Source organism: Arvicola amphibius, chromosome 13 (assembly GCF_903992535.2).
Source record: "Arvicola amphibius chromosome 13, mArvAmp1.2, whole genome shotgun sequence".
Taxonomy (NCBI): domain Eukaryota; kingdom Metazoa; phylum Chordata; class Mammalia; order Rodentia; family Cricetidae; genus Arvicola; species Arvicola amphibius.
Genome location: NC_052059.1, coordinates 5,265,338 through 5,292,454, shown reverse-complemented (window position 1 = coordinate 5,292,454; position 27,117 = coordinate 5,265,338). Strand labels below are relative to the sequence as shown.

Here is a 27,117-nt window from a genome sequence, read left to right as displayed (position 1 = left end):
TGGAAGCTGCATGAAGAACCCCACTTGAGGACAGTGTTTTAGCTGCTGATATTTGTTCCCAACCATTACAAATATACGATCTTCTCCCAGGGCAGCAAATGATCCTCTGACTTTTTAATGGAAACATTTCCAAGCACTCCCCTTGTTTCTGACTCAGGGTCATCACTGTGAGCGTTAGTAAGCTAATGCAGACTGCACAAGAGCCCACAGTACAAACACAACCAACCACACGGGCCTCATTCAAGGCTCACTCCACCCGTCCCGGCCTGCATCATCTTCCCCTTGGTACCCACTCCTCGGCCTCCTCCTCGGATGAGCTGATGGTGAGGGGCACTCAGAAGAAAGATCTGGGAAGGGCAAAGGGCCAGGGCACCTCTCGGGGATCAGCCCTGAGCAAATGCACAGAAGACGTCACCACAGAACTGACTGTTGACTTCTGACCTTGGGTTACCTCTGACAGCAGCCTCCATGAGCCCCTACAGCCTCTACCTGTAGCACAGACAGTCAAGAAAAAGGCTTGACCACACTTACAACAGTCCCCAACACCATCTCCAGAGGATCCAACGCCTTCTTCTAGAAGGTTTGGGCTCATCTCATAGTGGCTGAAACAGAAACTCAGCTAGCTGTCATTTATGTTTTAGGGTGGCCCTGGGTACAGAATACTGAGAACTCAGCACTTGGGGAGTTGTTGATAATAAGACTACCTCCCACCTCACCAAAGTCCTAAAAGGAATAAAATTAACATCATGGATAAAGGATTCATACATGGTTTCTGGTGGCAGCATTTTTTTTAAAGAACCTTTTTTTATTTCTAAACTGCCAGCACTCAGGTCAGCGGGTGGAGGCTCACAACGGCCTTGAACCTCTACCTCTAAGGGGTCAGAGCTCTTCTTCTGGCCTCGTCAGACATCCCAACACATGTAGCATAAACACACATACACATAAATAAAAATACAAAGGGACAAGCCACACAGCCAAATTTTCAGGAACCCCCTCCAGCAAGCCACTGACCAGCACAGGCCCTGCCCCCCAGCAGAAGACAATCTTACTGGACAACCTTGAAGGGTCTCTCTCAGCTTTCCACCCTCGGCTGATCGGCACACACGACCCGGTTTCCACTCTGTATGCCAGGCTACCAAAACTCAACTTTAGACCAGCAATCTCTTCCGAGGCAAGGCCAGCCAACTAGAGTGAACGGCACAGAAGGCCACTAGAGTTCAACTGGACCATGGCCCAGAGCAGGTACAGCTCTAGATGCCCGGACACATGGCACCAAGTCTTATTTACCTGGGAGGGGAAGTTGACAGTACCCTTCCCTTCTCGGGGAAGCATTTATCAGATTTGGCACAGGGAGGTTAACAATGACTTGTTGGGCACTGGTTATTCCGGGCTCAGGCCCAAGTGCACTTCCTCCAAACCACAGGACATGTCTCCTCAAGCATGATCAAAGATGTCTCCGAATCTCCCACACTGACAGAACGCCGGCATGCGCTGTGAGCCACAGGACACTGTGGCTTCCCGTGGCACTGGACCTTAGGCCTTTTGAAAGATGTATTTATTTTGTGTGGATGTGTGTGTCCCTCAGTGCGGTGTATGTGCACTGAGCGCAGGCTGGAGCCCAGGAAAGTGAGAAGATGGTATAGGATCCTCCTGGACTAGACTTAGGAGTGGATCTGAGCCACTATGTGGGTGCAAGGAACCGAACCCCGGACCTCTGCAAGAGCAGGAAGTGCTCTTAACTGCTCAGCCCTAACACTTGGCTGGAATTACTCAGAAGAAACAGTAGCATCCTTCAGCTTCAGCCACTTGCATCATGGCCCACTCCAAAGACACACAACTAACGAACTCCATCACTCTTCCTCCCTGAGCTCAACACACTTCAAAGCTCATCTGGCCTCTCCTCCCTGCTGGTTCCCACTACCATCCACAGAGTCAACAGTAAGCCTGTCTCCTCCTGGTCCACCCACTCAGAAACAGGGGCCAGAGCAAACATTTACCTCAATTAATGTAAAAATTCCCAAAACCAGGTAAGATTTCCAGTAACATTTTATGATCGCCTTGGTTAAGGAAGGCTTCCGTGCGTCCTTCTTGGCTCTCAGGACTTCTTTATCCCAGTACCTATGAAAAGACAGAAGCCAAGTCAAGAATGGTGTGCACCGTCACTGAGCAAAAACAGAGAGGTGGCAGGAGGACAAAGTGTTTACGACAGGGCTATTCTGAGGATGCGGCACAAACACTAGCTAATTGTCCCGAGGGACCCAGAAAGATGTGTGAGGCAGACTTTGCTGCACCAGAAAAATGGGCCTCAAGGGGAAACATCTCAGGGAACAAGTTACTGCTGAGCTTTGCTGGACGACAGCAAACTTGGTAGCCAGAGAAGGCAGGCACTCACTCTGGTGTAAACCTCACCCAGGGACAGATCTCAGGCATGGTCAGCCTGTGGAGCAGGCTCCCCTCACGCCTGCCAACACAGGTTTTCATTCCCAGGTCACTAAGTCAGGCCAGCCTGAGAGAAAGCGCACCATGTTGGGAGAAGGAAGCCGCGGCAAGGCCTGCAGCAAAAGGCAAGACCAACCCTACTGCAAGCCACAAGTTGCACAGGCCGGGTTCTCCTTCCCTCCCCTTCTCTTACTGCTTCATGCCCCTTACCCTTGCAGTTCCTCTCCGAGGTGCTTGGAGCGATCTTCTGGAAGCACTGAGAACATGTCATCTTCCTCCAACCTCCGCGAGTGACCAGTTTTAAACAAGGGGTTGAGCCACCTGTTAAAGAGTTAGAAGGATGACATCCTCAGAACTACACCTTTGTGTTGAAGAAATCACCCACCTCTGGGCAATTTGTCACCTCCAGATTTTAAGCATACGAAGGCAGAGAGAAGTCAAATCTGTACTAATTCACACCATACACACGTGCGTGCACACATGCATGCTCACACACTGGGAGACCCTGGAGGCAATGATGCCCCAATCAATGAGAGCACTCTGACACCCGGATAGCCAGAGCTTCACTTCTTAATAGCATCTCCCTTATAGAGACAATGGCGCCTTAAAAAATGGCTGATTACTGGGGGCAGAAAAGGTGCTAGGTAGACCATGCCTTCTTGTACTGCAAACTATGGAAACACTCAAGGAACCATGAAGATAGGGCCAAGAGCAGAAAAGCTAGACAGAGGGGTCCCACTGGACAAATCTGGGAGGGCGTGGGATCCACATCAGGAAGACTGGTAGTGCATTGTAACCACTGAACAAGAGTCCAGACAGAAGAGGAAAGCTCCTACACAGACCACACAATACAGTTAGAAAGCACCAGTAGAGACTGGGGGTCTCGTCCAGTAGTAGAGTGCACTGGGCCCTTAAATCAATCCTCAGTACACTCTCTTTCCCACAAATGAAAAGAAAATTGCCAAGAGAAGCTAAGAACTCACGCAGGAGAGCGCGATGGGATATGGGGAGTCCTAGCTAGCTTTAACTGCCAGCTCAAGTCACTCTACAGTGACTTGAGAAGGGAGCCTCAGTTGATGGCCCAGATCAGACTAGACCGTGGGGAGGGGACTGTCCTGATGGATAATGAAGGTAGGAGGGTCCAGCCATTCTGTGAAGGAATGATCAGATTGCCTAACATGAGCCTGTGCATGAAGTGTCAGCCTATGCGTGAAGCATCAAGCGTTTCTCTGTGGGCTCACCCTCACGCTCCTGCTGGAGTCCCTGCCCCGACCTCCCTCAGTGCCAGGCTGTGGTGGCCTGGAAGCGTAAACCAGACAAGCCCTTTCCTCCCCAAGCTATCTTTTCCTGCCTCCCCAGGAGCATTCTATCACAGCAACAAAAGAAAGTTAGAACATGGGGTATTAAGATAACTACTAATTCTCTTTTTATAAACTAATCTTTCAAAGAAAAAGTAGTAACTTAGCAGGACCCCCCAAAAAATAAAACCTCAAATATTTGTATTCATTTCACTAATAAAATCAAAGTAGTAATCACCTAGTAAGAATCATTTGAATTATAACACACAGAAATAACTCAAAGGTACACATGATTTTATTGGCATTGCAGAATAAAGACACTTCCAAGGCCGGACCATAACAGCCTCCTGAAGCAGAGACCATGTTCGTCTTACTGATTGAACAGTATGGGCAAAAGTGTGGCGGGAAGGGGACCTCCAGGAAAGGGATGCAATCACAGAAACTGAGCCCTAAGCTTTGCAGCTCGGGTTGCTTGTTTCCTCCAAGGAATCTCAGTCTAGAAGCTAGGAGGTAAGAGTCTTGTCCCAGCCCCAGCACGGGGAACTCAGACCCCTCCCCCAGCCTATGCCATGCCCCTCTACTTCTGGGGACTCAGACCCCTCCCCCAGCCTATGCCATGCCCCTCTATTTCTGGGGGCTCAGACCCCTCCCCCGGCCTATGCCATGCCCCTCTCTCTACTTCTGGGGGCTCAGTTCATCCGTGATCTATCATTACACCTCTAGGTCTCACTTGTCTCCCCCTGAAATACATGCCAATCAGTGAGATTTACCACTAACCAGATATGGAAACCTGCTTGGTCCTTTATTCTATAGCTATTCTGAACTCCCGGTCCTTGGCACTAGAGCAGGCAGACACTGCACCCTGAGAAGTACTCCCTAGTGAGAAGCCTGGTTGTGCTTTAGCTGGATTCTCTCTCTCTCTCTCTCTCTCTCTCTCTCTCTCTCTCTCTCTCTCTCTCTCTCTCTCTCTCTCTCTCTCTCTCTCTCCTCCCCCTTCCTTCCTCCCTCCCTCCCTCCCTCCCCCCTCACTGGGGTGTGGGGTGGCTATGAGCCATACAAACACAATTCCAAAAGACAAATGCCAGCCACGATCATGATCTAACCATGCACCCAAGGGTGCTCGGCACAGTAACTTCCACAACACGATTGTTTCAACCCTCACCATGCCCCGTCCACAGAAACAATCTGCCAGCTTTGTGGAAAAGCTTCAGAGGGCCAAGAAATTTATGTGCCTGTCCCTCTTGGGCAATTAAATGTGGGTCCTTCTAGAAAGCTCTGAGAAATGAAATTATTGAAGCAAGAACAGGTCTTTTGCCTTGGCTGGCTGGCCAAACAGGCCTGTTTCAGAGGGGACTTTGTCCTCTGGGAAGCCCTCCCCTAGGGAAGCCGCTGCTCAGGGGTTTCAGCAGTACTGAGACCTCAGCAGCTCTGGGAAGCAAGGTGTGAAGTGCTCAGGACACTCCAAAGGCACAGAGCTTGGACTGGGAGCTGTGACAGCTCCCCAATACTGCGGCAGACAATGCAAGGGCTCCTAAAGGTAAGCCTGGGGCTCTAGAACGTTCCAATGCCCGGCCTTGTCCACCCTAGAGATCCTGAGTGACACCATGAGGAGAAGCCAACTGGCTCACCTCTTTCTCGCCACCCTCCCCAGGGAACACTTGTCACCTTGCCTACCCGGGCTCCACGTAGGTGGGCTTCCCAGACACATCCGAAATGCTGCCCACACCTGAGCCCTTTTTTCCAGTAGAATATCTGGTGTTTTTCAGTCAGTACTTCTGAGTGGAATTCATTAGCATTTTTTTTCAGGCTTAAAAAGACTTGTGATGGTTTGTGGTGGGGTTGTTTTGTTTTGAATCAGCAGGTAAAGGCAGACTGGAGAAGACACGGACTAGTTAAGAAAGGCTCAGGTATAGAGAAGTGGACAGATAGCCATTCAGCACATATAGTCCCTGAGTTCAAAGCCAAGAACCAACCCCTTGAAGAGGACAAAGGAGGAAGCAGGAAAGAAACATTGATAACCATGTTCAAAGAGACTGAGTTGTTTTGTTTTGAATCAGCAGGTAAAGGCAGACTGGAGAAGACACGGACTAGTTAAGAAAGGCTCAGGTATAGAGAAGTGGACAGATAGCCATTCAGCACATATAGTCCCTGAGTTCAAAGCCAAGAACCAACCCCTTGAAGAGGACAAAGGAGGAAGCAGGAAAGAAACATTGATAACCATGTTCAAAGAGACTGAGCAGTGAACGGCGTTTGTAGTATATGTAGGAACGTTACAGAGAGGGATGTAATATTAAATTAAGAAATACGAACTCAGGGGACTCCAGTTTCCTTTAGAAGATGCCACAGATGGATCCTCCCAGGCTCTCTCACTACCCAAATCTCAAGAACCCAGCAGAGACATGTGCAAGCCACCTGCAACCTGTCACTTTGACCTGCGGAACTGCCACACTGACCCCCTGGGAGGCACATCCTTCCCTTAACCCACACTTAAATTTCCCACTCAGGGAACACATTTGAGAGGCTATCACAGTTCACCGTTGTAGAACAATGCTTTCCTTCAAAGCATGTAAGTGCCGGAAGGCCGGATGACTTCATTTACTCAAGTCCTGCACATAGAACACACTGGACACGCAGAAGGCACAGCTTGGCCCAACACATGAATGGACACTCTGCAAGTCCTTGGTTCTGGTTTATTTACACTTCAGAATCCATTCTCAGTCTGTGGTATGGAGCAGAGCAACCGGGACAGAGACTGCACAGGAGAGGTGTCCCGAGAAGGTGGCTCTCAGCCTGGAATGTACAGGAGGTTCTCGGGAAGAAGGTGACATGAGGAATTCACACGCAGAGGTTTAGTTTCCAGTTGGTCCGTGACTAACTCTGACAATGAGGAACTGAGGCAAGTCGCTAACATCATTTTCTCCTCTGGCATGCCAGTTAGTTGGCTCTGACTGCATCTGCCCACCCAGTAAGCAACAGAATAACCCAACAAAATCCCCCCAAGTTTGCCAGGACTCCCTCATCACCAGGTTCCCAGTGGCCTGGCTTGGAGAGCCCAGCACACACAATGCCCTCCAGCCCTCCCCACTCTGCAAGCAACTGCAATTAGGTCCTCGCTCAGCACAGATCTCAGTGAACCCATCCACTGTGTGGAGGGATAGTGAAGACAGGCTGTGCTATCTCAGGGTGGATCACCACTCCGCCTCTGTAGATCAGTTCCAAGCCCGAACTACGTTAAACACACAGATGAGACATCTACCAAGTTGACATCGTTCCCCAAACCCTCTGCTGAAGGGTGTGGTGAGGCATGCCAGAAAGCCCAGCCCTAGGGAGGTGGTGGCAGAAGGATCTGACATTCAAGGTCATCTTGGGTATAGCTAGCTAGCTCAAGTCCAACCTGGGCTACCCTGTCTCAAAGCAAACAAAGCCCCAAATTCTCCCATTTCCAGAAGACCTCTTGCCTGGTGTGTGTTGAAATAAACAAGTTCCATTTCCCTCCCTGGTGTCAACAGCCCTGCACTCTGTCTACAGCCCCACTCCCCATGAATCCTCACATGCTAAAGTACAAGGTTGGCTGGCTCAGTTGATTTGGGCCTGTGATGAGGCAGTGCATCATGGTAGGAGCATGTGGTACCCAAAGATGCTCATTTCGAGGTAGCTGGGAAAAGCGTAAAGGCATGTGTCCTATCCAGGGGCTTCAGGGCTATCCCGGTTCATCTGTGTCCCCTAGCTTCCTTTTCCTCCCAAGAGGGAATCCATGCTGTTCAGGGCTTCCAAGGCTCCCTCATCTTATCATCCCCAAAATTACCAGCTCCAAGAACCTGCGCTGTGAAGGGACAAACAGACAAAGGGCCCCACCTTCTTCAAAAGAACACGTCACAAAGTAAAATGAAGAATCACATGACCCCAGTCTGGCTACTTGAGTTCCATGATTGGGACTGGACAACAGAGCAAGGCACCTTTGAACTACCAAAGAGAGGGTCTTCTGAGAAGCGGGTCTACTCTTACCAGCTCATCTGTGTGCGCTAATGTGGCAGGACAAGACTATACTGTCACCAGGATCCCAATTGTGTGCTGGCTAGCACTGCCTATTTAAACCAAACTATTTCCTCCAAATGTTCAAACCTGACCTCCCATAAGATGTGACGCAGCTCTTGCTTCCAAGCTCAAAGAGCTGTGAGGGATAGGAAGGGAGGAAAGGAGGGAGGGAGGGAGGGAGGGAGGGAGGGAGGGAGGGAGGGAGGGAGGGAGGGAGGGGAACAGTCTGCTCAACAATGTGAGCATTTGATGCCATTCTTTGGGATTTGTTCACCAAGAAGCACAGAGAATATGTTTTATTGGGTCGTGGGGGTTGGGTCACAAGCGTGCAAATATGTCACTCACATATGTCTAAATTAAAAAGACCCCTACTGCAGGCTCAAGTACATCACATGGGAAATGACATCTAGCCATTCAGGCTAACTAAGGTGATATGTCTTTGCAGTAGCCACAACCGGCTTTTCTAGTCACAGCAAGTTCCCAGCCTCACAGCCAATCTGGTTGCCAACTTGTGCCAATAACAAGCCTTGATATGCCTGCCTCTATCCCCACCCACTAGGCTTCTACCCTTTCCTTTGTCTTTGGTTAAAACCTTAGTGAGAATGATGTTTTAGAGTGCTCTGTGGCTCACAGCAAGAACTGAGCAACAGGAGAACACTTCCGCGTGCCCCGGCCCCGCCACAGACACAGCCTTGCCCACTCTCAAGTCTCAACACCTTCAGAGCTCTCCAGAGCATTCTTCCTGCTACCACAGATACCCAGCATCAGCATGGCCGCATGGTGCAGCCTCCGTGACTGACTTCAGGATGCTGAACATTCTCCAAGCCTGGACCCATGTGTATCCACCACTGTCAAGTGACAAAGTCCTTTTCCCAACCTCAATGTCCTTTCTGTTCGGACTTTTCATCTCTCCTTTCTCCCTACTCTAAGCAACCGCCCACTTTGGTTTACTATACCCAGAATGCCACAGCGTCAGACGCCTCCAGGATGGAGCCTTTTCCAAATGGCTTTGTTCATTAGTAGCACACATTTAGAACCCATAGCTCCAGGCCTTTTGTCTTGAGCCTTTCTTGACTACTCATACAACTCTGGTTCTAGCAGTCTGTGTGTCCATTCACCAGCTATCACCCTGGTGGCTCCCAAGTTTAGCAGTCATGAATAAAGCTGCTATACACGCCGACATGCAGGGTTTTAAACTCATTCGGGTAAAACATGTTCCCTTTTTTAAAGAAAATGCCAGACTATCTTCCAAAGCAGTGGTTTCCACATATCCACCCGCAACAAATGTGAGTGTAGGTGGCTTTTTTTCCAACACCTGCTTCAAGTCCCAGCTCCTTCGGGACCCCGTGACCTCTGGCCTTGCTCTTCAAAAAAAAAAAAAAAAAAAAAAAAAAAAAAAAAAAAAACCCTCTATTCTCCTGGAGGCAAGGGGAACTTAGATAGCATTCACAGACATGCCAGGCACAGCAAACATGTTGGCATGGGTGGGGGAGGGGGAGGGGCTCAGGTGCATACATACATAGGAGACCGAGCAACACGGATGTGGGGCAGCCACAAGCCAGCAATCACCGGTACCAGAAGCTGCAAAGACCGCTCAGGAAAATTCTCCCTTGGGGCCTCCAGAGAGAGCAAGGCCTGCTTACGCCTAGGGTGTAGATTCCTGGTCTCCAGCACTGCGTAGAATCTCTGTGGTTTTAAACCATCAGTGTGTGGTCACTTGATATGACAACCTCAGGAAACCCAGAGAACCCCATTATTTACATCTCCATGAAGGAGGCAGGCGGCACACAGAAGACGAAGTGGTTTGCCCAGGGCCAAACAGCTCATGTGTGATGCACTGAAGCTTCCAATCCACACTGTGGGGACTGAGGGTCCAGCCCGGGTGCCTTCTTCCACCCTCTGAGGCAGCATTCGCCTCCAGGACTCTGGCTTTTCCATCTTGCCTCTAGAACATTCTCCAAGGAGGTGAAGAGGGCTTGAAAGGTCAAATCAGAGGGGCTAGAGAAAGAGTAGGAATGGATGGAAAGGACCTTATGTAATGAAGACTTCGGCTGGCCTTTAACCCTGGTCTCTCCAAGGCTGGGGAATTTTCCATTTCACAGGGCCCATGGTTTCTGCTAACAAGGTGACTCACAGTGGGTCCCCTGGAAAGTTTACACTGCAGTGGCTATAGATGGAGGCTGTCCCGAAGAGAACAGTCACGTAAGGGCCGGCGTGGGCTCTGCCGAGTGCTGTCAGCCCAGCCTGTGGGGCTGAGATGGATCTTGTGACCCACACACATATCAACCATGCCCGCAGAATGAAACCCCAAGACAGTGAAGCTTTTATGAGCTTTCTCGGTTGGCAACATCCAGGGTATCATTATACGCCAATGTGCAGGTAATTATCATGTCCAGAAAGTGGCATGTCCCAGACCCATGGGATAGGACCAGAAAACTTTGTATCTGGGATCTTCCCAGACCCTGCCCTCTGGGATTCTCCCACTGACTGATTCCAACTTAGAAAAACCATAGTGCTGTGTATAGCCCGTCCCTGCGTCCAGGGAGACTCTTATTGAACCCGAACGGGTCACAGGAGCTCGGTGAATCAGACACCGAGATTGGCTTTGGGGCTCCAATCTAACAGTGGAGTTCTGAGGGGAAAACAGGCTTGAAGCACACAACCATGTGATGTTCTGATCGACTCTGGGAACTGGCGTCTTCTGAGTCTCGGCTTCTGCTAGCCGATACGTCAGCTCTCCTTCAGTCTCCCCTGTTCCGACGACATCTGCCCCTCATGGTTTCTCTGTACGCATGGCAGTTAAGTATGAAACCACAGGTCTCAATGTGAGTGTTGGTACCCACCAGCTCATCCTGTCCTTGTGAGTACTTGTACCCCCAGCAAAATGGGGAAAAGGCAGGTCTGGGGTTTGAGTTTGTTTTGTGTTGTGGTTTTTTGTGGTTATTGTTTTGGTTTTGGTTTGGGGGGGTGTTTGTTTTTGTTTTTTGAGACGGGGTTTCTGTTTAACAATTCCAGCTGTCTTAGAATGCTTTGTAGACCAGGCTGGCCTCAAACTCAGAGACCCACGAGCCTCTGCCTCCCGAGGGCTGGGATTAAGGGTGCGTGCCACTGCCCGGCTGAAAAGGTCTGTTTTGAAATCTTCCTTCTTCTACTTTGTGGCCACACTCTCTACCACTCAGACAGGGACCTCAAATTTCAAGCTGCAGAAAAACATCTCTGAAGCTCATTATCCAGAAACCCAGATCCCCTCCTGTTGTTGGGCTTCTCGTACACGAGAAAGTCACACTGAGGTGGTTAGTTAATCATTGCCGTCCAACCTGGGCCAGCAAGACGGCTCAGCAAGCAAAGGCACCTGCGGCCAAGCCTGACAACCTGAATTTAATCCCTGGGACTCACGTGGTGGAAGGGGACAACTCCTCCAATTGTCCTCAAAGTGCACGCACACATCACACACACACACACATCACACACACACATACACACACACATCATACACACATCACACACACAAATCATACACACACATACACACACATAACACATACACATCACACACACATACACACATATAACATACACATCATACACACACATAACACACACACAAATAGATAAATAAATAAATAATAAATAAATAAATAGAATCTAAGCTAAAGATAACCTTTAAGAAACATAGCAGAGCCTCTGAGCCCCATGGAAAACTGCCCTAAAGGTCTTGTAACCGTGAACCCAAGCCTCAGGGCTCCCGGTCTGAGGACGATGAAAAAGCAAGGGAAAGGGAACCTCGTCTCCTAGCTGTGGCAGGTGTCCCAGATAAAGTTCAGAAAGGCATTGCCTAAACGAAGCCAGGGACCGAATGAAGATGCACAGGCCTCAGCTTCTGATGCCCCGCCCCATGCCAGCCAGGGCCACCACTGGACGCAGAGGCAGAAGTGACTAAGAGCTGAGCAACGAGGGAAGTGACGGACGGCCACAGCACAGAAGGTTGAAGAAGGGCCATCAAGGGCATGATGGAGAAAGGCGAGCACCAGCGGGCCAGCATGGATGAAGAAGGCTGGATTCGCAGATCTAGAACATCCAGACAGCATAAAGTGGTAGAGGACATACACAGTCAATACGCTCAAATAACACGCAAGAAAACAGTCAAATTAGCATAAATTTGGCAGAGTGCTGACCCAGTCAAATTTTTACACACTTTTAAATTAAATTCATTATCAAGTTTAAGTTAATTTTTCCCCATTTAAAACTTTTTTTTCTCCAATATAAGCTCAGCAGTGGGGCAGGGTGGTGCACACCTTTAATCTCAGCACTCAGGAAATAGAGACGGGTGGATCTCTGTGAGTTCAAGGCCAGCCAAGGCTACATGGTGAGACCCAGGACAGCCAGGACCAGGTAGAGAGGTTCTGCCTCATAAACAAATAAATACACACATACATACATAATAAATAAATATTGGCTTGGGTGTGAGTTAATGAATTCTGATCTCCCTGACTGTCATATTTCAAACCAGCTCTATTTTTTATAAAACAATTGAGACTACTCTCTCTCCAAAGCTGGCGTGTCTTCTTGCCTTAGACCAGTTTAGCCTTTAGAAAACTACTCCACAGATTAAACTGGCCTGCTGTCTCCATCGCCTCAGCAGAACCACACTTTGAAAAGCAGCAAAGCACAGGGCGGAGAGGTGGCTCAACCCTTAGAGGGCAAGGCTAAGCTCTGAATGAGAACCAGCAGACAAGCAACCCTCACCAGCAGGCAGCGACCAAGGTGACGAGACACCCTCCAGGTGCTCGGATGAACAGGCAAGGACGTGGGCCACCAAAAGTTTGATGCTGACCTTCAGTGATTTGGGGGGACCGAGGGAGGAAGGTGGGGAATGCAGGGACCCACCCTAGTTCCTAACCCCTGTGGCTGTTATCACAATGTTCACATGGCAGCAATTATGGAGTTCTGTTTGTTCTCTACCACATGAAGGGTTAAAAATGTGAAAGGGGGCCTGGGGGGGGCCAGTCTGTAAACTGCTTGTTGCACAAGCATGAAGGCCTGTGTTTAATTTACACACCCACATGTGAACAAGTACACTCACGCACACACACACACGCACGCACACATACCACACACATATCCAGAGACAGTATTATGTACCTATAATCCCAGCACTAGGGAAACATACAGAAGAAACTAAGGTTTGTGGTCCAGCTCAATTGGCTTGTTCCCAGTTCAGTTAGAGACCCCATCACCACAACTAAAGTGTAGAGCAAGTTAGGTTGACAAATCCGGTCAGCTTCGGAGTCACATGATGTGGCATGTCCTTCCACATATGTGTTGCTTTTATTGCTTGATGAATAAAGCTGCTTTGGTCAATGGTTTAGCAGAGTAAACCCAGGTGAGAAATCTGAACAGAGAGAGAGAGAGAGTAAGTGAAGTCAAGGAGACACCATATAGTTGCCCAAGGAGAAAGATGCCAGGACATTATTGGTAAGCCACAGCCTCATGGCGATATACAGATTAACAGAAATGGGTTAGCTAGGAATATGCCTGAGCCATTGGCCAAGCAATGTCGTAATTAATACAGCTTCTGTGCGATTATTCGTGTCTGGGTGGCCGGGAAATGAAAGCAGAGTCTCCGTTTGCACTCTCACACACACATGAGCACATGCAAACACACAGAGACACACACAGAGGCAGAAGACCGACAGTATGGTGATCATGGTCCATTGAACAGTTCATGTGCAGCCCCAATGAAGTGTTCTCTAGAATTCTTGCAGGCATTGCATGACAAGCGTACAGTGGCTTGACAAGCCAAGGCTCTAGAGCCTTCCTTTGCAAACCAAAAGCGATGGTCACCACCTTCCACTCCCCACACCTGCAACCAAGTCCACGCACGTCTCCAAGAGAAGAACAGAGCAGGAAGAAATGCAGACAAAACGAGCTGGGAGCTGATGCGACCACACTCGGAGGCGGCCACTGCGAACTTTGTTAGACATGGACAGCCATCTTCCATCACTGAAGGAAAGGACGGAGGAAGGAGGAAGACTGGGAGGAAACCCACGTTTGTGCGGCCTCCACATTCGGAATGCAATAAGGGCAGGAACCCAGTGATTAGTACAGGTTTCATCTGCAGAGAAAAATCTAGCTACCATATGTCCCTCATCCAGAGGGCTATTCTTCCTCCTTCTTTTAGCTACCATTGTGCTCTTAGGTAGACAAAAAATAGGCAAGCAGAAAGGAAGTGTAAGGAGAAACAGAGCCTCAACAGCACTCAGCTGTGAGCTCTTTCAGCTGGTTCTGCCATGCCCGTATTTCCTGCCTGGTGCTCTGACCTTTGCTGAGTACCCTCGAGGACAGGTGAGATGTCACGCCAAGCAACAGTTAGGCATATACACCGTGAGCCCACCTCTACCCTTCCCTCTTCTGTCCCCGGAATGAGGCGGCAACCAGCTTTAATCAGGTAGACAAAATGAAGGGTCCCTGGAGGTCTCATGGACGATTCTGGGTTCATGTTCATGGAGCCGAAGAATCCATATTTCTCACAAACACAGACGACAGCCATTCAGTTGGTCTGTGAACCACATTTTAAGCAGGGAGGTTCGAGGGAGAACCACCACCCAAGTCTCTCTGAGACTTCCCATCATAGAATAAACAGAAAAGCACAGGGAGGGGAACTCAACCGGAAAGGACCGGTTGCCTCTCTTTTTGCTCTGGGTCCACGCTGAGTTTAACTTGGGTCTGGGCCTAACGCTAGTCTTCCAGGGCAGCAAGCGGATGAATGCGGAGACAGCTGCGGAGGATCACGCTAATGTGCAATCTGATAGGAATTGTCTGCGCTCTATCCAAAACAGTATCTGCCCCCCTGAGTTAGACACGGGACTGTAAACAGATCACCAAAGGCCACCAGAGCCACAGCATTGCCAATACTTGCCCAGGAAGCAGAGGACAAGAAGGTACACACGCACACTGGTCTTGGGCTCCTACGCAGCATCCCCTCACCCCACACACAAACACACACCAGCCGGGCGGTTTTAGAGCAGAAAGCTACACAGGGTTGTTTATCCTTGCAGGTCACAGCTCTGTTATAAGAAGAGATTATCAGTCTACAAATCCTCAACAAATATTTGAATCACTTTAGCCCTTGGCATATGAATAGTCAGTCAGTGTTTATTAATATGACCGTTTGTCCAAAGGGATCAGTAAGCAGAAAAGAAATTTGAATAGCTCTCGCAGGTACCTGGAGAAGCTTTGTTTTAAACTGGAACCTTCTAGGTTACTCCATTTTATGTTCCTATTTATGTAACGGGCATTGGTCCTAATAGAAGCAGGGTACACTGTGTGACATGACATCACACACTGGAGAAAGGGAAAAGGGTTTCCATGTCCTCCAAGTCACCGGCAGCTTAAATCAGGTTGACCTCAATCCAGGATGATTCTCCAACCCAAGAACGCTGCTTGAATGCCTCTAGCTACCAACTTCCAGAGAAATCAGCTGCAGTCAGTAAAAAATCTAAATTAGCAAATCTATGTGAGCATGTCTCAAGTATCTGAGATAAGTCTTTGGGGAAAACGTTCCAGGCCATTGGCTGAACAATTAACTGCTTTGGGTACAATGCACTTATAATAATCAATTGTTTAAGGGTAAAATATACTCACAACATTCCCAGGTAATGTTACCTATTCTGCTCAGGCATCTTAAGAACAACTTTCACAGGGCTGGGGTGGGAGGGAGCTTTCAAGCACACTCTGTTTCAATGACAAGTTTCAAGTCAACATGAAATCTAATCCAGTCTTTCTCTGGGGGACCAAGATCCCTGAGGAGACTAATCATGTTTGACAGTTTTTGTTTTTCCCAAACCTTCCAGCATACAGGAGGCATGTGCCTAGCTGTCTCGGGGTTTTCACTGCTGTGAAGGGGCACCACGACAATGGCAACTCTTATAAGGAAAACATTTAATTAGGGCAGCAGGCTGAGTTTCAGAGGTTCAGTCCCTTATCGTCATGATGGGGAGCATCACGGGAGCGGCATTCAGGCAGACGTGGTGCTGTAGCTGTAGCTGAGAGCCCTTCATCTTGCAGACAACAGGAAGTCAACTGAGACACTGGGTGGTATCCTGAGCATAGGAAACCTCAAAGCCTGCCCCACAGTGACCCCAACAAAGCCACACCTAATAGTGCCACTCCCTATGAGCTTAAGGGGGCCAAATACATTCAAACTGCCATACTTGTCAACCTAAACTCTTGCTACTTAAAGCCAAAACTAACACAGTCTCCAAACGGCATCCCTGGCTCTCGCTTCCATCCAGGTATGACTTCAGGCTCACCTGGCAGACTTGGGTTGAACCATCAAAGCCCTACAGAGATGAGAGGCACAAAGACCCTGCGGCAGCCATCTGGCGCATTTGCTTCCACTGCATGAGAGTCAGTGCCAAGGACTGACTGAGCACCACGGGCTCTCCCTCCTCTTCCTCCTGGTTTCAGGTGAATTCCGAGACCGGCTCCAGCTCCATAATTTGACCAAGCAACTTTCCCCTCTGCCTGGTCATCATGCCTCTCAACCACTATGCAGCAGAGGGACTCTGTGCAGACACTTTATTCCATTTAACATCCCTGTTTTCTGTACACGATGATGTCCTATCTTAAATCCATGAGCTGGGAAGTGGCTGACCGCAATGGAGCTAGCCAACTCCTAGACATCGGGAGGGTCTAAGGGGAGCATGCCTTTGATGTGCACAACTCCCAAAGATGCAGAACCAGACCACATCCACATGGCACCCCAGGAAGCGGTCTCCCTCTGTGTGGATTACCCCAGGGCCAGCTACTAGACAAATAGGGGCCTTTCCCAATTGTTTATAGAATAATTCAACTAGCCAGTCCTAAACGGCTCACCTTCCCCTCCTTTCATGCCCCAATATTGAACCAGTAATACCGTGTAGACACTCCCATGGCTCCTCCCTTTCTGGTGATGGCCAAGTGGTACTGCATTATGTAATGGCTAGTGCCTCTAAACCCACGAGAGTGAAGGCAGTGTCTGCTGGGCCTCTCCTCCATCTCCTCTTATGGGCTCATAGTGGTCTGGATAGGAACGGTCCCCATGGGCTCACAGGGTCGCCTATGTGGTGTCCAGCTCAAGGAACTCATGGAGAAGCCTTAGGAGCTGTAGACTTGTTGGAGAAAGTGTGTCACTAGGAGTGGGCTCGGAGGTTCCAAAAGCCCTTGCCAGCCCAGGTAGTTCTCTTGGCCTCATGCTTGATCCTCATGGGGTCAAGGTAAGAGCTCTCAGTGACAGAGACAGTGCCATGCCTGTCTGCCTGCTGGCCTTCCCCATGCTCCCCACCACGGTGGTCATGAACTCCAAACAAACTCTTCGACAACTTGCGTTGGCCACAGGGCCCTACCACAACAGCAGGTAAGTAAGTAACTGAGACCTGACTGGAGGGTCAGCCACCTAAAAGAGCACAGGACGACTAGGTCTGCATGCAGAACTAGGAAATGAAGCCCAAAGCCTTGCACGTGCAAGAGAAGCAGCCCCCCAACCCCCGGTTGCACCAGACTTCCCTTCTAATGTTTAAGGGCCTGCAAGAACATTTTTGACTCAGAAACTTTGGCCCCTAGCCTAAGCCACCATATAATTCAAGAATTATTTCTTGGCGAACGGCATAAAGCCTAGAGAAGACACGTACTTGGTTCTGAATGCTGTGGTTTCTGTAAGTAAGAAGCATTGCTGTGAATGTAGTTGAGCCCGAATTCTCGCAGTCACCACCCTGCACCCTTAGGAGACGAGACAACTGGCTAAATCGATAAGCGAAGATCTGAGTTTGAATTCTGATAACCACCTGTGTGTTGACAGCTGAGCTTGCTTAAGCTCCCCGGGAAGAATTCAGCAACCCTCTCCCGTTCTGCAACGAAGCTGACGGCACTGACCCAACACTCCACAGCCGCCATGTTAGCTTAGAACGTGAAATCGATTTTGCACGCGAATCCGTGGCGATCACGCACACTACCTCTCCAGCCTAGGCGCGTGCAGAGCTGCGGCCCTGGCTCCAGACCTGGAGTGACCCCTTAGCACAATACTGAGAACAAGAGCAGTTCAAAACAGCAACACCCATTTACAGCCCTCCTAATCCTACCTATTATTCAACTCTTTAAAGGGGAAGGGCTGCAAACTGCAGGCTTTCCTAGGTGCGGAGGCAGAATGGAGGATTCCAGCCGAGCCAGTTCATGCTCTGAAGCTTTGCGGCTGGGGCGAACATACCAACCCTCGGCCGGAATGGCTGCAGATTCAGAGAACAAAACCTCCTTTGACAAGTCCCCCTGGGCAGTCTACTAAAGGGCCCGTAAGGTAGGAAATAAAGAAGAAAAAGAAACCTCCACAATGAATCTCAGGGCGTTTTCTGAAATGGCTTTCATTAAATTAACAACAACAGCAATCCCATTTCTGATTTCAATGAAAACTTTTCCACAGAACCACAACAGCTCACGGAGGCGGAAAACTACAGCAACTGAAACGAACGCAAACAGGGTCCGTGGTGGAGAACCTGGACTCACGGGTCCTGGGTCACGTGGCGGAGGAGAACCTGGACTCACGGGTCCGGGGTCACGTGGTGGAGGAGAACCTGGACTCACGGGTCCGGGGTCACGTGGCGGAGGAGAACCTGGACTCACGGGTCCGGGGTCACGTGGCGGAGGAGAACCTGGACTCACGGGTCCGGGGTCACGTGGCGGAGGAGAACCTGGACTCACGGGTCCGGGGTCACGTGGCGGAGGAGAACCTGGACTCACGGGTCCGGGGTCACGTGGTGGAGGAGAACCTGGACTCACGGGTAGGGTAGCCTATCGCGCCCAGGCCAGCTTGCTTTGTCCCCACCACGTAAGTACCAACCCCCAGATGCCAACTCCATGCTAATCCAGAGGGAACGCTAGCCAGGTTTTCTGGTCCACAGGAGTGGGCTGGTATCTTAAACGCTACTGGCTGAAGGAGCAGAATGTGCTCCCACTGCACGGGGGCACCTGTGTCTCACTGGATAGAAAAGTGAAGGAGGCCGGGCGGTGGTGGCGCACGCTTTTAATCCCAGCACTCGGGAGGCAGAGGCAGGCGGATCTCTGAGTTCGAGGCCAGCCTGGTCTACAAGAGCTAGTTCCAGGACAGGCTCTAGAACTACAGGGAAACCCTGTCTCGAACAAACCAAAAAAAAAAAAAAAAAAAAAGAAAGAAAAGCGAAGGAGGACGAAAACCCTCTGGAGAAGAACCGTGGAAAGAGGCTCCCTCCTAACTCTCAGCTCTATAATATACCATAGTACCTCCTCCTCTGCGTCCCTCCAAGTTGGCCTAAGTCTCCTTCCTGACCCCCCTCTGGGAGGGCCCTCAGCTGTCCCATGGCACAGCACAAGATAACATCTTTACTAACAAACAAGTAACTCCGTGACTTTGTCTTCACCAGGAATCTGAAGCCAGGGCCCACACAAAGCTGGAATCATAACAACGTCATCCACAGTGATGACCTCAGCATTCACTGTGCAAAAGGCCCTTTCCAAATGTTCTAAACTGTTGTAACTTTTAAAATGCTGCGAAGAGAAGTCACGCCACACAAGGCTTACATGGGAGGTGTCACGCAATAATAATGCTCACATGGGAGATGCCACGCAATAATGCTCACATGGGAGGTGTCACGCAATAATAATGCTCACATGGGAGATGCCACGCAATAATAATGCTCACATGGGAGGTGACACGCAGCAAGGCTCACCTGGGAGGATACACGCAGCAAGGCTCACCTGGGAGGTTTGTTGGAAGAGAAAAGGGGATTGGGAAGGGGGGGAGGGCAGAGACCGGTTCCTGGGGCAAGAGGGGCAGAAGAGAAAGGGAGAGAAGGAGAGAGAAAGAGGAGGGGAGAGAGGGGGAGAGAGAGAGGCCGGAGGTGGGCAAGGCCCAGCTTTTCAAAGGGAAGGCAGCAAATGTGCTGCACAGGAGGGGCTCTTAGTGGCTGCAGTAGAGGACGATCTGTCAGACCACTGATGCAGTCTCTGTGCAACTCACATTCCGGGACTCTGAGACAGCCCCAATCATAAGACACACGCACGCATACAAGCATGCCAAAGCCATAGGTTTAATCCCTAGTACCACACACAGGCATTCACACGCACATGCACTCACATGCACACACACACATACAAGCATGCCAAAGCCACAGTACCACACACATGAGGACACATACACATACATGCATGCACATGCATGCACACATACAAGCACGCCAAAGCCATAGGTTTAATCCCTAGAACCCCCCCCCCACACACACACATAAATACCGCATGGGTAGCCCACCAACCAATGGGAGACTCGGGTACACAAAGCACTGACCCTTTTCCCTTTCTTCAAACAGAAGGAACTGACAATACTTGAGAAACTGAGTTTGGTCTGAACTTAAAGAGCACACTGCTAAGCCCAGTCGGTGTGGTGTGAACGCTACAGGAGCTGCACTTTGGGGGGACTTAGGGCAGGAAAGCTCATTTGCAGGGAGTAAACCACCACACACCCCAGGAAGCCTCTCCCTGATGGTGCGGACTGTGCACAAAGCCCATGCAGGACTTATTGCCTTTGATGATGGAAACTAGACAGCCCCGCCCCTTCCTCTTATGCTACTGCTTTTTGGCAACCCAAGCCCTCTGCACCCCAGCATCCTCAGCCGGGGACAGATATGACTGCTCGGCTGCCGGATGCCCGTGGCAAACTGCTAACCGGCTTATGGACGGTACTCTCCCTTGTCTCAGGAAGGCTGCCTACAAAGTCAGGAACCTGTCCAAGTCACAGGGGCCACTCTGGCTAAGACTAGTGTTGTGGGGTGTTTGCACACTGCATGAAGATAGATTGCTGTGATTGGCTTAATAAAGAGCTGAGTGGCCAAGAGCTAGGCAGGAGGTATAGGCGGGACTTCTGGAGAGAGAAAGGAAAAGAAGGAAAAATCGAGGAGCAAGGAGACACCAGGGGACACAGAGAGGAAACAGGAGGTTGCAAGGTGGAAGAGAGGTGACGTCACATGATAGAACATAGATTAATATAAATGGGTTAATTTAAGTTGTAAGAGCTAGTTAGGAACAAGTTTAGCTACAGGCCAAACTTCCATAATTAATAAAGTCTCCATGCCATCATTTGTAAGCTGGTGGCCAACGGAATGCCTGTTACAGTAGAGAAGAAGAGGGGTACCAAGCCTCCGACGGCAGAGGAATGATGGCCTCAACAGTCAAACCCAGGCACCCGCACTGGGCATGGGACTTTGTGGGCACTGGTAAGTGGAGCCAATTTGCTGGCCTGAGGGAAGAAAACTATGCGAGAAGAGACAGGAGAAGCTTGTGGCCAATGAGGTCTAGGGAAGTAAAGCCCAGAGAGGAAGCCTGGGCTCATGCTTGCCAGCTGCCATCGCCAGAAACTGGAAAGCTGCAGGATGCAGGGCCAGGCTGCTTCTGGCCTAAATCTCTGTGTTACTGCCCAGGAAGGTCACCACAGTCACCGCCCTTGCTACCGGGATCCTTAAAAGTTCCTGTTCAAGTTTAGCTCCTCTTTCCTTGAAATGCTTACCAAGAAATGGATCTAACTAGCTGGGAGGAGGTGGCATGGGAGGAGGTAGCGTGCGTCTTTAATCCCACCACTTGGGAAGCAGAGGCAGATGGATCTCTGTGAGCTCAAGGCCAGCCTGGTCTACAGAGAGAGTCCTGGGATAGCCAGGGCTACACAGAGAAACCCTGTCTAGAAAACTAAAAAAAGAAAAGAAAGGAAGGGAGGAGGGGGAGAAGGAGGGAGGGAGGGAGGGAGGGAGGGAGAGAGGGAGGGAGGAAGAAAGAGGAAGTAAGGAAGGAAGGAAAAGAGAGAAAGAGAGAGAGAGAAAGAGAGAGAGAGAAAGAAATCATCTAAATAAATACTAGAGTCGGGGACAGGAAAGAGCAGCAGACAATAGTTTGTTTTTCTGTGAGACTGTAAATGAGCCACACCTGGCAGCTTCCCATAGGGAATCAAAATGGCTTCAGGGTCGTCAGAGTTCAACAGGACCATCAAACAATCCTCGTGAAGGCCTCCCCATGGCCTGTTAATGTTCAGTGGTAGTTACCACTTACTCTTTTTGTTTGCCCTTAAAAAAAAAAAAAATTCAGTTCCCAGAAATCATAGGCTATTAATTCCCTCTCTAATGTCCCTAAGCTAGCTGCTCTGTGGGATCCCTTCCGGCTGCACCTTATCCTTCCTGGAAGGGACTTTCAGCAAATGTGCCTCCTCCTCCTCCCAAGGAGAAGCCCTCAGAAGCCCCAAGGATGTGGTGGCTTCGTGGAATTCCCCTTAAAAATCCACCCGAGAGAAGAAGAGAGATCCTGTTTTGGCTTAATCCTTGGGGCTAATCTTCCCTTTAGAAAACTTTAAGGAAAAACAAGTACTGAGTTATATTTAAAGGTGAAGAGAGGGGGCTTGGAGTCTGCCAAAGAGAACAAAGGAGCCGTCTCTCACCACTGCTAATATAGATACCCCAAGGACTAGTCTGAAGTTCACACCCTCACCCCACCCCCAAGTAAAACAGCCCAGGACATTTGAATGTGAAAGAGAAAGTTCAGAGTGTGAGCCCGTGCAAACACTAAAGCTTACTCAGGAAAGCCTTACGCCAGAGATCACACCCGGTGCTGGGGGGACACCAACAATAACAGTGTGGAGCCTTCAAGAGCTATGATTTACTCAGAACATTGGACTGCTCGTCCAGGGACAGAACATGCTCTCCTTTCCTGCTTCCATTCTCGAGGGTTTATGGGAATTGCTTCCACACCCCAAGACACTTTGGAATTAAAGTGAGCTCTCCTGAACTCTGAAGGGAAAGTGGGAAGGAGCTGGGTAAGGAGCCACAGGTAAGGGCGATCCCAGACAAGCTCAGTCTCACAGAGGGCAGGATGTAACAACAGAGCTGACTAACAACAGGGACACTGTGTTTAGCCCTGGCTTCTAGCGGGCATGCGGGTCCCGTTCATCTGTCCAGGCTGCCGTCAACACTCTGAGTGACTGCAAACAAAGACAAAGGTTACTCTCCCTCCCAGCTGTAGACACTGGAAGAGCAAGAGGAGTTGGCTTCTTCTGAGGCCCCTGCTTCCCACCAGACGCTGTTCCTCCCTGTGTCTCGACGAGATCCACTACCTACATCTCGGCATCCAAAGACCTTGGACACGGTGTCGCATGCCAGGAGAAAATCTGGACACTAGTCTTCCTGAGCTAAAGTTTATCCCATTCCACTAATTCACGCATTACCTATGTAGAGACCTTAGCTCTAAGGACAATCACAGTCTACGATACTACAGGACAGACTTTCAACATGTGGAATTGGGAGTCCCCAGTTCCACAAATAACAAATAGCAGGAGAGGCAGGGTCAGATTGTGGGGGGGTGGGGTGGGAGTCACAACAGACTCTATGGATCCAAGATCTGAAACTGAGAGCTGGGAAAGACTCAGGGTGGGCAGGGGGCTTCAGAGGTAGAGGCTCACAGGACAGTGGTCTTGGTGTGCTCAGAAGAGGGGCTGTGGCTTATCAGGGTCCCTAAATCAGCAAAAGAAGTCTTCACCTGGACGGGTGGCTTTGTTGTCTAATGAGCAGCAGAGAGAATACCTATGTGTTGTCACTATGAAAGAGAATCTTGTCACCTGAAAGCTTCACCTGCTGGCGTGTGTACACGTCAAGTCCTCATCTTAACATGTTAGCGTGTGTACACACCAAGCCCTTGACATTCATACATGTCACCAGGTCTGCGTGGGACAGGGAAAGAGAATACAGACATCTGGTTTGTTATGTAAAACTTTAAACACGTGTGTGTGTGTGTAACTCAGCCAAATGTTTATTTAATGAGTATTTGCGAGTTGGTTGCAGCAGGTCGTGACTCAATTGGACCAAGAAGTAGAGATGCACTCAATGCCACCACAGAGGGCAAGCCTTCAACATTCTTAGTTAAGCAGGGAGGGGAGGGGAGGGGGATGAAGGCTGAGGGAGTAATGTCAAGGCAGGGGATGAAGGAAAGCTGGGTGGTTTTAAACATGAATTCATTTCTGTGGTTGGGAGTGGGGGTCGGCAGATAGTCTTCAGTCGGTTCTGTCTCCCCAACTGGTGGGCCTGGGATGGCTTGGGTGTTTGGTTTTGTTTGGGTATTGTTTGGTTTTGAGACCGGATCTTACGCAGCCCAGGATAGCCTGAATTCCTGACCTTCTACCTTCCAACTGCTGGGACCACAAGCATGAACCACACCCAGGATGGTGAACTCTTGAGAATGGGATTAAAGCTCTAAAGCACTGCCTTCTGCAGCTTCTCAAATTCCAGGTCCACAGCACTCACCTGGAAGACCACGGGGACAGGGTCCCGTTCCCAGAGCTCTCCCACAAGGACTGTCAGACAGAGACCGACAGAGACCGGGGTCCCGTTCCCTGAGCTCACCCACAGGACTGTTAGACCAAAGACCTGTGTCTAAAGCTCTCTGAGAACCACTGTCCTGAGCCTACACCTCCCAGGTCAATAGCCCTAGTGACCTGGGCCACAGCACAGACTGCAGCGGGGTGAGCATCAACCCTGACCACATCTCCCTAAGGACAAGGGGCTTCTCACCAGCAATAACCACAGCCAGGTCTTCATACACCCCTAAAAAGGCTCTATCCTCTCCAGAGGCAGGGCGTTCTTTCCAGGCGGGGCCTAAGGAGAGCCCATAACCCACCCCACCTGCTATTCCTAGTTAACCCTTCCTCAGCTATCTCTCACCAGCTATTTATTCCTGGTTAACCCTTCCTCAGCTACCTCTCACCAGCTATTTATTCCTGGTTAACCCTTCCTCAGCTATCTCTCACCAGCTATTCCTGGTTAACCCTTCCTCAGCTACCTCTCACCAGCTATTCCTGGTTAACCCTTCCTCAGCTATCTCTCACCAACTATTCCTGGTTAACCCTTCCTCAGCTATCTCTCACCAGCTATTCCTGGTTAACCCTTCCTCAGCTACCTCTCACCAGCTATTTATTCCTGGTTAACCCTTCCTCAGCTATCTCTCACCAGCTATTCCTGGTTAACCCTTCCTCAGCTACCTCTCACCAGCTATTTATTCCTGGTTAACCCTTCCTCAGCTATCTCTCACCAGCTATTCCTGGTTAACCCTTCCTCAGCTGTCTCTCACCAGGAGCAAGCTTTCCACTCTTTCCCTCCGCTCCTGTCCTGGTTTCTTCCATGACACCAGCAAGTGTCACATGTCTGTCACACATCTCATGCTGACGAGCAGCAGACTAGATGAAGCCTCGCGATCTCTGGGTCTGGAGAGGTTGTGTCCTGCTCTGCTACCGTTTAGCTGTGACCCTGGACAAAAAGGTCTTAACATTTCTACAGCTGTAAACATGAACGTATGATTACTCTTTGGCGTAATGGACCTGCCATCTCCCAAGGGGAAACAGCTGAGCCAGCACAGCCCCAGGCTGGCAGCACAGATGGCAAACTCACCCTGCTGCAAAGCGATATCACCTTGGGGTCATAGGTGCGGGTGGGGGGGCTGTTAAAGTGCGATCTCAGCAGCCCCAGTGGAAGGCTAAACTAGTTTAAACGCGTAGAGCACACCATGGAGGCTGCACAGGGGTTTGCCATACATGCCCAGGGACAGCCCTGAGGTAGTCCAGGCTGCCTTTGCACAGGGAGAGCAGCCTCACATTCCCAATACTGACCTGAGCGGGAAGGACAGAGAGAGCTACAACCATTAGCATCTAGGCCAGGTCTTGAGAAGGATCTCTGCTGTCTAGGGATCGGACTTCAGATAATAATGGGTCTCTTTTATCCTAGCAATGAGCATCGTCCCTTTAACTGGTGGCACGGTGGGAGGAGCAATCACGATGGCTTGGAATGGCACAGATTTGGCCAGGCACAGAGATGGCCGCAAGGACAGGAACATAGCCTCCAAGGCACTGACAGCTGCCCAGCTTCCTTGCCTCTCCGGCAGACACTCCAGTATACTACACCCAAGGGTGTCGACTCAAGAGAGTTCTTTTTTTTTTTGTCTCCCCCTGGGAAACACCCTTAGGATGGAGCTGAGCTCATTCCATGCTCATCCTCCGCACAGGCAGAGGCCATGGTGCACCTGGGCCTCAGAGAATGTCGTACCTCAGCTGACTCCGTGATACACAGACGGCTTCACCCTGGAAAATAGCAGCAGCTACCACAGCAAAGGCTGGTGCTAGGAGTAAAGGTGTTAATACTTAGAATGGCTCGCCTGCACAATGAAATAAAGAACAAAATCAAATAAAGCTATAAGAAAAAGAAAAGGGCAAAGTTTTCAGGGATATGGGTGCATGTGGACTGTATTTACTGAAATAACCCTACCCAGGAAGAAAAATACCTCATTGCTTTAGTAACTTGTTTCTGTTACTCTGATAAACACATGACCAAAAGCAACAGGGGGAGGGGGATTTATTTGGCTTATAGATACAGTCCACCATGGAGGGACGTCAAGGCAGAAGCACGATTTGAAAACAATGGAGAAACACTGTTTATGGGTTTCTCGCTCTGGTTTGCTCAGCCGCCCTTCTTATGAGGCCCACTGCCGGGGATGGTGCAGCCTACGGTGGGCTGGGTCCTGACTCATGAACCAGCAAGAAAGAAAACGCCCCACAGCCAGGCCCCCTGGTCAATCTGATGAAGGCTGATGAACCTCAGCGGAGGCTCCCTCCTCCGGGGAGAGTCAGGGTGACTGATGCCAGGTAGCGACAGCAAACGTTCTCCCTCAGGAGCGGACCCCAGCTTGACTCTTTTAGGGATGCGCACATATGTGGGATTCAGTGTGGGCAGAGGCCATGTAACAGAAAATAAAACTACGGAAAGCAGGGGGAAAGGCTTTCCTAACGGTCTGGGGAGGGTGACAGAATGTGGAAACGGAATGGCTGCAACAGAAGACAAGGCCGAGAACGAGGGGTCTGGGAGAGGTATGCATGGATAAATATGACATAACGGAACCTGTGATTTTCCCTGTCGATTAAAACAAATAGAAACTCAACAAATAAACAACCCCATAAACAGCCCCTACCCAACCAGGCGGCGGCGCTATGCAGGGAAAGGCAAACCAACAGGCGGCCTGCCCAAGCCCCCAGCACCTGATACAACAGTGGCCACACAGCTGAGCAACGCACTGAGCGGCTGATTGTTCAGTGCATTCTGCCTGCAGGATTTCAGCAAGTGGAAGGAAAGAGGCAGGTTACCCTGGACGTGGCGCGTGACGATGCGTGCAGTGCGTTGCGGGTGCCTGTGCTGTGAGAGAGAGAGAGGAGAGAGAGAGCAATGCGATATAGCGAGATAGAGAGAGAGAGATTAGAGGCTGAGAGAGAGAG

General features: G+C 50.1%; 1 protein-coding gene across 2 annotated transcripts in view; it reads right to left on the bottom strand.

Moving 5' to 3' along the window:
* Abcc4 (ATP binding cassette subfamily C member 4) overlaps positions 1 to 27,117 on the bottom strand; it is a 210,971-nt gene that overhangs the window by 159,311 nt on the left and 24,543 nt on the right. For both annotated transcript variants that reach the window (XM_038310408.1, XM_038310409.1), the window contains 2 exons: positions 2,650 to 2,760; positions 1,998 to 2,118 (listed from right to left, as the gene is read on the bottom strand). In XM_038310408.1, coding sequence (XP_038166336.1) covers positions 1,998 to 2,118; positions 2,650 to 2,760 — 232 coding nt within the window. The remainder of the gene's footprint in view (positions 1 to 1,997; positions 2,119 to 2,649; positions 2,761 to 27,117) is intronic.